The sequence below is a fragment of the Epinephelus fuscoguttatus genome, linkage group LG2 (assembly GCF_011397635.1).
Source record: "Epinephelus fuscoguttatus linkage group LG2, E.fuscoguttatus.final_Chr_v1".
In the NCBI taxonomy this organism is placed as follows: Eukaryota; Metazoa; Chordata; class Actinopteri; order Perciformes; family Serranidae; genus Epinephelus; species Epinephelus fuscoguttatus.
The window spans coordinates 42,144,761-42,155,741 of record NC_064753.1 but is presented as its reverse complement, the minus strand read 5'-3'; the positions used below and the strand labels follow the sequence as shown (position 1 = coordinate 42,155,741).

The window sequence follows — 10,981 nt, the reverse complement described above, 5'->3', positions numbered from 1 at the left end:
GCGCAGAGCCGATTTTCCAAGTTTTGTATATTAAATAATTGCATGTACTGTGTCGTATCATTGGTAAGCACTTGACTTGCACATGTTAAGTCCATTGTCGAGCCTTTGGCAACATGTCCACGTTATCATTAACAGTCTCAATAACCCTTTTATTTGCGCTTTTGGCCTATTTAAGAAGTCAAGTTAGCTTGCAGGTTGCACATTGGCTTTGCTCTTGAATATAAATATCAGGTAAGTGCATCTATTGTGTCGTATTATCGGTAAGCACTCATGCTAAGTCAATTTTCAGGCCTTCGGCAACATGTCCACGCTAAGCGCTTGACCTGCACGTGTACAGACCTATCGGTTTATGCAGCGGTAGCAATTTTCGACAAAGCAGCAGAAATTGTCAGAACACCGGCTTAAGTCCCTGTACGGATCATAGAAATAATGGATGTAGCCACCGGGATGTCACCCACTGGTTTGTGGACTGCCATCATGGATTTCTGAAGCTGGACATGCAAATTTTTGGATGAGAGGTTGGAGCTGTGGAGGAGCGAGGGGGAGCCAGGGGACTCCACCAGCTAGATTGCGAGATAACACGCTAAGCTAACAAGCCAGTAAAACAACAATACATGCTAATTAGCCCTAACATATAAATAAAATAATAACAGAATTGTCACTTACCAAAAAATTGGGGCACTGGTGTCTTGGACGGTCAGTTGGTACAATTATCTTCACAGCAAGTCTTATTATTTGTCCGATATTTGTACAAAAAAAAATCTCCGACAGGCTCTGGCCAGACAGCTCCGACACCTCAAAAGATAGAAAAAAACTGACTTTCCCTTCAGGGTTCAATAAAGTATATCTTCTTCTTCTTCAAAGTACAAGCAAGGGAAAAGTGTATTTATAATTATAATTAATATTATTATATTTTAAATAAAGTTACAGAATTAGAATTATTATAGTTTCAAGCACTCTTTTCGGGTCATTTCCTTGTTTGTTTTTAACTTCATTTCTTCTTCTTTCTGTCTTTCTTCTTTGTTATTTTACTAATTTTCTTGTTTTTAATTTTCTCTTTTTACCAATTTCTTGCTCATATTTTGGGCCATTTCTTCTTCCGTTTCTCACTACCTTCTTTCCATGTTTTTAGATGAAATCAAGGTGATTTGCTCAGGTTTCAAAGGGTTAAAGTAAATACTTACATTTGAGAGGCTAACACCAGCAGATGTTTGCCATATTCACTTAAAAAATACAATATAAACGAACAAGCAAAATTGTAAATTGTCTGTCAGTTAGCTAATATATTATTGTTTTCAACGAATAAAAGTTTGAGCCAGTAGACTAAAATCAAGTTGGCAGATTTCAGCAAGGTATGAAAACAGATCTTCAATATCAATATAACATCAATATATTTCCCAGCCACTGGAAAAACTGCATTAAAGACACAAAACATAAACAGATAGTTTCCCTTTGTTTATTTGGGCAGTAGCAAATTTTATCAAAGAGTACAAAATTATATCTAATGTTAGAAAATATTCTTGCATACTCTAAATGGTATGATTTATTCAAAATAGTCTTAAACACTACCATCACATTTTTTGACAAAGCATTAGACAACAAATAGGGGGAATCCCTCAGAGATCATGATTCAAATTGTGAGGAAAATCACTGAGGAGCACATGTGCCTCATAAAATCGAACTAAAAGAGAGGTTAGTGAGCCGAAAGTGCTGCTACAAGCTCTTTGTTCTGTTATGTACAAAATCAGTATGACATAAACTGTAATCATTCTAAGTGGAGAAGCAGTTCTTCATTTTTGCTTTAATCACATGATTAGTCTGAAAATGTTAATTTCAGAAAACTCCTGAGCTGGGCTGGTTCATCTTTCCTCATCAACAATAAACAGCATATGCTATGGTAAAGTATAAACTATGTACAATATAAACTCCCTCATATAAACTGCCAGAAAAACATATAATCTAAGCCTCTTTAATCCTTAAAGACGAGTACACTATTAAAACCGTTGTGTAATTTGGTATTAACACGTTTTAGTACTTTATTTGCATGTTCTTATTGTACTGACAGTACTGCTTTGTCATTATATTATTTATTCTCTAATTAACTTTCAAGTAATCCTTCTTGAAAATGTCCGATATTTCATATAATACAAAAAATAAACAATACACAGTAGAACATTATGCATTACCTTCAGCTACAGGGAAAGTTAAACTAGAAATAATTGCACTTAGTTATTTATAGGCGAACAATTGCATGTGCTGCATGACCATCAAAAAATTTTCTGCACAAGTTCATCAACTGACCATTCGCTAAACCCTGAACTCCTTAACATGTGTTGCTACATCCGTCAGGCTTTCCATTTCATTACATAGGCTATAACTGTTCTTTAGAAGGTCACAGGGAACCATTTCATAAGAGAAAGACAAAAGCAACTTCTCATTTCGAGCTAGCTATTGATTTTGCCCACTGAAATGTCACACAGTTTTTTCCAGTTAGATACACAGTCTAATGTTAGCTCCGCAAGGTGATCAAAAACTGTGTTGTTTCCATTTAAACTGCAAGAATTACTTTTAATTAACTGGGCTGTGGCCCTCGTTGCTGCAGTGTGTCTCGCACCACTGGCCATCATCTGGGCTAGTTTGCTTATTTTCTGCCACTTCAGCATGTTGAATTTGGTGTGGACGGCAGCGAAGCCCATCAGTGAATGCAATCACTCTGACTGGTAATTCCGCTCAGCGTACAAGTAAAGAAACAGAAGTGAGGGAAGTAAACAAAGAGCTAGTCAAGAGGAAGTGAGAGCAAAACAAACTTGTAACATAAGGTATTTTTCTTTCACCATTTAGCTCTTTTCTGTTTACTGGCTCACAGTAAACATGCTCTGTTCTTTCAACATGAGATTGTGTTGCTAACATGCTAAGTGGTGTCAAAACGGTCTTCCGGTGTCTGCTGTCTACATGCTGGTTGGCCGTCGGTTGAAATTTTTGCGATGTGTTCATGTGCAACTTTTTGACCGAGACACAGGGAGGCGACACAGCAGGGGGCTTTCGTTGTCCCTAGTCCTTTTAAGTTTGGTGCGTCTGGGCCTTAAACTCTGATGGTATTCACAACCGGCCTCCACACAATGGGGAAATAGCAGCTTCCATAGTGCATGGTGATTAGACGTCTCGGTTTGTTGTCATGTCATGAGGCCCGACAAATATCTGTAAATATCTGTTTTTTTAACATTTACTACCAACTGTCCGAATTTTAAGCACAATCAAAATACTGATTATTATACACGTTTTACTAATTTCAGCACTAGTGTAGGCGTTTATCATGTTCTGTCCCACTCATTATTCAGGCTGTTCTCATGCACTATTGGTACCTTTTCCTACAAAAAGTAATGCCCCAAAATTTGTACACATCCTGCGTGATCATGAGCCAATAGTCTGAGTGTAATCCACGTGTCTGGGAAGGCTGTGATCATGTGACCAATGCCCTGTCTGGAGTCAGAAAGGAGGCAGGTTGGTGGTGGACGGGTCACAAAACTGGTGTTTGGAACCGTGTGAACTTTGAGTTATGTTAAGGCACATCGTTACCATGTGTCTTTTCCTAAACTTAACCTCCGTATCTTTACCTTACGGACATAACGTCATTCATGGGGCACTATTTCACGCGTATGGAGGTATGAGGATTCATTGCAGGAGTACCTAACTCGATATATATATTAATAACAACAATGCATCACACATCTGAATTCATATATGTGTCAATCAACGTGTCGTTATCAAGCCTGTTACTAGGGTATGAGCCAGAGTTGAGGCCTTTTCTGTCAGAACTTGTCAGTAATGTCACGCTAACGGTTAGCTGTTATGCTGCAGGGAATGTCTGCCTTTTCTAAAGAGCTCCAGGAGGCTTACTCATTCCTTCGTAAAGTACCAGGCAACGAAAATGCTGCGTTAGTGGCGTCTACGTTGTTAAAAGGTGTGCTTGGGAGGTGTGATTGGTCCCTCATCTTGATGAAAATGTCTCTGGTGCATGCACACGCACATACATATGCACGTGCATAAATCTGTGGGTTTCAGGGTTTGAAGATTTGGTGATTCTAACATAATACATGTGCTAGCTGTGAATAGGTTTTTGTTTTTTCAACTGTAACCTCATTGTAGCTTGTTAATGATAGGTTACTAGAAAGACCTTGAAAGTACCGCTCAGTTACTACTGTAGGTAGTAAGCTAGTTAGCCAGACATGCTAACGGTTGCAGCTCACATTAGGGCAGACAAACATATTGTTAAATCAATTCTTTAAATCTTTGCTTGTGTTTTTGGTTTTGGACAGGCCACAAAGACATGGCCCTCCAAAGCCTTTGTAAACTGAATATTACTTCTACTTTAGCCTCCCGTATGTGAAGAAATCCAAAGCTTGACAGGCCGGTTGCTATGCCATGACTGGACAATCACTGTTCAGGAGAAGCTTTTAGCGAACGGTCAGTTCCAAGTCAATCTGCTCTGACTGACATTCACCAGCTCTTCCTGTTGCATGGGCTCTTTGCAATTTTCAGTTTATTGACCTCCCTGAGGACATTGTCAGCCTTCTGCAGCTTCTCCATGGCCTGGGCCAGCAGATCCTGGGGCATGCCCTCCGCATCACCTCCCTCCTCGGACTGGGACACTTGGCTCAGGAGCTCCTTTGTCTTTTCCATCTCCAGCGCCACCTCAGTCTCAAGTTTCATGACATCAACACTAGGAGGCCTGTCACCTCCAGCCACTGGTGTGCTATGTTGTGTCACCTGAATACAGACTGAAGAGTCAGACAGCAGATCTCCGCTGGAGGCCGACCTGGCCTTGACTGAGGGTTTGAGAGGAGGAGTGGGATGCGAGCGCCGAAAGGGAAAGACCTTTGGTCTAACCTGAGGCTTGGGTGGGACCTTTGTAAGCCTTATACTAACAGGGATCTGAACGTCGTCCTCATTGGTGTCCAACACATCCAGACTAGGATGGCTTCCTCTCAATGCAGCTGTGGAAGTCGCCAGTGTGTCTTCAGTCCCAGAGCCTTCGCTATCATCATCTGAGTGCCGACCACTGTCTACAGACTTCTCCTCTGTCTTCTTTTTCTTCTCCCCGGGCAAGTGACAGATCAGTGGACTCAAGTTGAGGCTGTCATCCAAAGAGACAACTACTGAGGGGGGTTCACTCTTGGGTGGTGCCTCTTCTGCTTGAGGAGAACTGGCTGAGGTATCTGAGGCTGTTTGCAGTGATGCAGTGGGGTCCTGTCCCTCATTAGTCTGCATTACGGTTGTGTTGTCATCTGTGTGTTGCGTGTCAGGCTCAACAGGTTTCTCAGGCTTTTTCTTGGGGGTTAGAAGAGGACTGGGGCTCTTTCTGATGGGCTCTGCAGGGATTTGAGGCTCACTGTCAGATGCTTCGTTTACGCCACTATTCTCCCCTGATTCTTCTTCAGAAACCTCTCCTTCTTCACTGGGACTCTCAGGTTTATCATCTTTGACACTGGGTGTAGCCTCATCTGTTTCCACAGCTTCTCCTGTTGCCTCCTTCTTATCACCTTCCTCCTTCTCCTCATTCTCATCAGCCGTGTCTTGAACCTCTTGGTCCGGCTCCACAGTAGGATGGGAGGGCTTCTTCTCTTTGGATGGAGGAGTGGGAGGGGAGTTCGGCCTGGACTGTGAGGCCTCTACAAGGTTGCTTATGGAGCCGCTGGAGCTGGGTTTGTTGGGAGGGGTTGGTGGTGGAACTGTCTTTTTCCTGGCATCAGGACTCTTTTCAGCCACCTTCTCAGCTTTGTCCTCCTCTATAGCTTCTTCAACAGGTGAAGCGCAGGGCTTTGCTTCCTTAGACGGAGGCATAGGTGGCTTCAGGACCTTGAACACATGAAATCATATTTTATTGACCATTTTAGCCAAACAGAAAGACATACACAAATAGTTCTGCATTGTATAGTATTATACAGACCTTTTTCTCAGGGGCTTCATCCTTATCCGGTTCATCCTCAGGTGTTGTACTGGGTTTCGCCTCTTTGGTGGGGGGCATGGGAGGTTTGAGGACCTTTTTCTCGGGGGCTTCATCCTTATCTGGTTCATCCTCAGGTGTTGTACTGGGTTTCGCCTCTTTGGTGGGGGGCATGGGAGGTTTGAGGACCTTTTTCTCGGGGGCTTCATCCTTATCTGGTTCATCCTCAGGTATTGTACTGGGTTTAGCCTCTTTGATGGGGGGCATGGGAGGTTTGAGGACCTTTTTCTGGGGACTGACCTCTGGCTCAGTCTTAGCCTCCTCCTCAGCACCTCCTGTCTGTTTCTCTGCAGCTTCACTGGCATTGGACGGAGGAGTCGGGGCCGCTTTGGGGGCTCCAGTGCCGTCAACAGTTGCATGATGGGTCCCATTAGGAATTGTGGCATCTTCAAGATCAAGATCCAAGCGCAGGATACCATCAGACGACACATCAGCTATCTAAAGGGGAAAAAAATATCACACAAACAAGACAGTTAGTTAAATTAAAAGCCAATGTGCCATCATTTCTAAAATAAAAGCTGTTATACAAACACAATGGCTGGTTCCTCTTTTTAAAAGAAATACTGTTTCCATTCACAAATGAATATTGATCTCTTCTTTTCTTTTTTCATTCGCTGCAAAGCTGCTGTCTATTACACTCAGCACTTCCTGTACAGATATTTCAGATTAAAAGCCTCTGTCTGCTTTTAACATTTGGAAATTATTTCTAGTGTTTCTACAGCTTCTTCATGTATTGTAAGATTGTAGGCTAGTGCTGTTTTTGGCGGCCTGTTTTAATTTTAGTTTTAGTCTAGTCTTTGTGTCAAACTGTCATTTTAGTTTTTATTAGTTTTAGTCACGTTCATACTCTTTTTTTGTCTAGTCAAGTTTCAGTCAACTAATAGCCTGTGCATTTTAGTCTTATTTTAGTCAGAATAATCCATGACTATTTTCGTCTCGTTTTAGTCGACGAAAACGGATGACATTTTAGTCTAGTTTTAGTCGATGAAAATTGTATTTTAGTCTCTTTTTAGTAATGCAATTCTATTATACCCAGTCAATATAGTATAAGTACCTAGTATGGTATAACCAAACCATTCCGTGAGTGCTGATATAGAGTATAACATCACTGGGACTTGTAACAGTAAAATCACTCCGCTCACAGGTGTTATAAATATAAATACAGCCGTTAATTAACCAACTGTCACACTCGCTACATTGACACAAACTGACACTATAGCGTTACACCAAGAAGATAGATATTTTCCCCAAAATTACATTTGAATTAAATTATGAGTGGTCGTCAGGAGAGGACGAGGAAAAGGAAAGCCAGGACTCTTCTGTGCAGACTTCCAGGTGTGTCTGTGTAACATCAGCCGCCCTCGACAAACTGGAGAGGAGCAAAAATGAAGCGAACATGGTCAGGAATTCTCAGTGATCATCTGATGAGGTACTGATGAGGATGAGAGAGAGTGGAAGCTGAATCTGGCCGTGCCAACATCCAGGTTTGCCAAGGTTTCATCAGCCGAACTGGACGAAGTTACACAGTTGCAGATCAATGTAAATACAAAGTAGCTTGTGAGTTCCTGGTGTGTGTGCTGCGTTGCCTGGCAACAGACTGGGGGGACTGTTTTTTTTTTCGCGGAGCTACATAACATACTTAAATAATTTATTTCATCACCTTTTGTTAACATTTCCTTACTCAGCATTGCTGTTTAAGCTGTTGTTGAACTGTTGTATAAAAGCAATATCACATGAGAGCGAGTGCAAAATAATAATAATAATAATAACGCGACTAAACATTATAACGTTATTTCGTCTCGTCTCGTTTTGGTCAACGAAAATGAAGAGACATTTTAGCAGAGGTTTTATTTTGTAAACCACATTTAATCTCATTTTTATTAGTCAACAATATTGCATTATATATTTAATTATAGTTATCGTCACATGACCGCCATTTACGTTGCGTCTCGTCTCGTTTTCGTCACGTGATAAAGGTTCGTTGACGACGATATTTAGTCATACTTTTCGGTGACAAAAGGGACACTATTGTAGGCCATCGTTTACATTTCACACCAACAAATGTGACTTTTTGCTGTCCCATAAACAGGTAATAAATATTACCTCTCATATCATATTAAGTACTTCATTAATGGTTCTAATGATCTCACTTTTAATTTGCAGTCCCACCTCTTTTACATACACATGCTTGTGGCTGGTTAGCAAGACTCAGAATTGACTGAGCTGGTTGATAGTTGACTTATTATTTTCAGGTTTGAGGATTATAAAGCTGCTGAATGCACACTGTGTAGGCTACATAAACTTTAGCAGAATAGCTCAAAAGACCCATTTGTGTATCATTCCTGTAGCATTGTTGGCTTTGTACACTTGGGTGCTGATAGCAACTGCCATACACCTGAAGGGTTAAACCTGATGTTACCTCCCTAACCACAAATCCTGCTTCATAGTACAGGCCTTGGGACATGAGGACGTTTGGCCATTTAGCAGACACTCTTATCCAGAGACAGTCACACATTCATACTTACCATGTGTGTCTGAACCAATAAGAAAACCACGCAAAGGGCAAGAAACTCAGCTGAGATTTAAAGCTTCACTTACTTACTGTAGCAGCAGAGCTAACCACACAGTGTCTTGTTTCACACACACGTGAATGGATTCTCACATTCACACACAAACACAAACCTCTTTCATGTGTATCCTGGTTGGTGGCCGTCGGTTACGGTTTCCTTTGGGCCTTGATCGAGTAACATGCTCTAAATTACTGCTTTCATCAACCGTCACCTGTGAAAACATTACGCTTATTCATTCACTTTTCCACTGAATCCATCTGAGCTGTGAGGAGCTGAACGTGTATGAAAACTCAGTGAGGGCTGAAATGAAGAGACGTTTACCTCATCAAAGATTTTGTTCTTTGCTCGATTGATGCCATCGAGCAGAGCTTTAATCCAGGCGTCTTTCTCCTCGGCAGACGCAGCTTGAAACTTCACATCGTGGACCTTTCGACAGAGAAATGACTCATGTCAGCTGTTGTTACACAACAGTCATTTTAAAATAACAAACAGTGTGTGTTAGGGAGAATTTCCTTTTTCTGAACTTTTTTCTTCTACACACAGAAAACTAAATCTTTCACCCTGCCTGTCAAAACCTAACATTTCTGTATCTTAAATCTACAAGTGTACCTTACAGTATCTTAACTGCAGAGAAGCAGCTGCAGGTGACTGGTGGTGAGACACACTGCTGCTGCTGTGCTGCTTTAAATAAATCTTTTTGGCATCGTTCAGCCGTGCGGAGCCAGAGCTGAAGAGGGTTACCCCGGAGAAACCAAGAGGCGGCCAAGTAGCTGTTCACATCCTGGTCAGACCCACTTACTTCATTCACACTGAACAACCACAATGGACTGCAAACTACTAACAGATTCAGGAACTCAGAGTTCAACAAGTAGGGGATTGTTTTGAAATGCTGAATGATGATATTCCACCTTTTTTTAAGCAACATTTCCCCTTTTTTATTTTACTTTATTCAGAAATTAACAGACGATGGATACCAAAACCAGAGTTTCCCATACATTCATTTATTCGTGGCACACTGACACAGTATCAGCATCTGCCGATTAGACTGGATTTTTTTGGAGCTCCGTTTCTTCCGATAACTAATCTACTGTGCAGGCACGTATGTTCAGAATGTGTTACAGCTCCAGCTGTATTTTGATGTGTTTCAGTTCTCTGTGTCCTTCACATGTTTGATTGTGAGAGCAAGTGCTTCTTGTGTGTGAGGATCTTTGTCTCCTAAATACGGGTGAGGTGCTGATAGGCTCGAGGTGTGGGTTCAGTCTGGGCGAGTGTGGACCGCTGATTGGCTCCCCAACTACCCCAATCCTTGGCTTCCCCACAGGCCGATCGACAGTTGTCTGACAGCAGCAGCGTTCCTGTCCTCTGCCTCTACACCTTTAGTATTGTGTTTGTGTTAAATCTGAAGATTTGGCTTTTCTGTAGTGACCGTGCCTCCTCTGGGCCGTCTTAGTGAGATTTTCGTATCTGTGTTTGTAGAAACACTGTGAGCATTTAATTTGTTTCAATAGTTCACTCTTATTATTTCTAACTTCACTTTGAAGCTGGAGGGGTGGGCTGCCATTTTGTATATTTTTCCCAGTGAGTGTATTTTTGTTTGTTTTTAATAAAGTAATAAATAACTTCACTTTGAACTGCAATTCCTGCTGTGAGTTATCTGGTTTGGGGACCAAGGAGGGAGCAGCCTTCCACAGTTTCATGTTGTGCTCCTACCCCTCTAGACGGGGGCGTAACAATGAGAAAATCAGGAAAATAGTCCTACACAGGACTCTGCTGTGGAGTCCACATGTATTTTGGTGGGCATATCCTGATTGGCCGGCTATATTTATGCAAATTTCAGTGGACGAATGCATGCTTCTGAATGGAGGAGAGTATTACTCAGAGTCCAGTAGGAACTAGGATTACAATACTGTAACCTTTGTTTATTGTCATAAGGCTGCCAAGAAAACTGTGGACCACGTTAGAGGAAAGGTAGGAACAGAAGTCCTACTAGAAGTGGAAATCTCCACAGGCTGCCTTTAATTTCTTCATCAAAACATCATTACAAGTTACAGAGCCACAACCTGAAATTGATGGTGTTTCAAATCAGTAAAGACAGCAGCATGTTCAGACAGAGCTCAGGTCTAGGGCTCAGTTTCATCTGTGTACACTGGTGTCTGACTCACTCCGCAGACTGGTCGCTGCATCCAGACTGGGGGAAAAACTGACACACATGCACCAGAGAGCAGAGAGTGTGTTTGTGAAGTAATAAGTGCACCTCTGTCTGTCTCACTCACACACACACTCACACACACACACACACACACACACACACACACACAAGCTGTCCACATTGTCACGATGGCAACTGTTCAAGTTGTGACGTTGGAAAAGTCTTCACTCACGTCTCTTTGCACTACTACGGCAAAAT

At 41.8% G+C, this 10,981-nt stretch overlaps 1 protein-coding gene across 1 annotated transcript in view; it reads right to left on the bottom strand.

The window, feature by feature from the left end:
• Nucleotides 1-1,442: 1,442 nt before the first annotated feature.
• The window catches only part of plekho2 (pleckstrin homology domain containing, family O member 2), a 32,376-nt gene continuing 22,837 nt past the window's right edge, over nt 1,443-10,981 (bottom strand). The window contains exons 4-7 of the mRNA XM_049595267.1: nt 8,896-9,000; nt 8,687-8,785; nt 5,948-6,442; nt 1,443-5,856 (exon numbers count right to left, since the gene is read on the bottom strand). Of these exons, the coding sequence (XP_049451224.1) occupies nt 4,498-5,856; nt 5,948-6,442; nt 8,687-8,785; nt 8,896-9,000 (2,058 nt within the window). The 3' untranslated portion in view covers nt 1,443-4,497. The remainder of the gene's footprint in view (nt 5,857-5,947; nt 6,443-8,686; nt 8,786-8,895; nt 9,001-10,981) is intronic.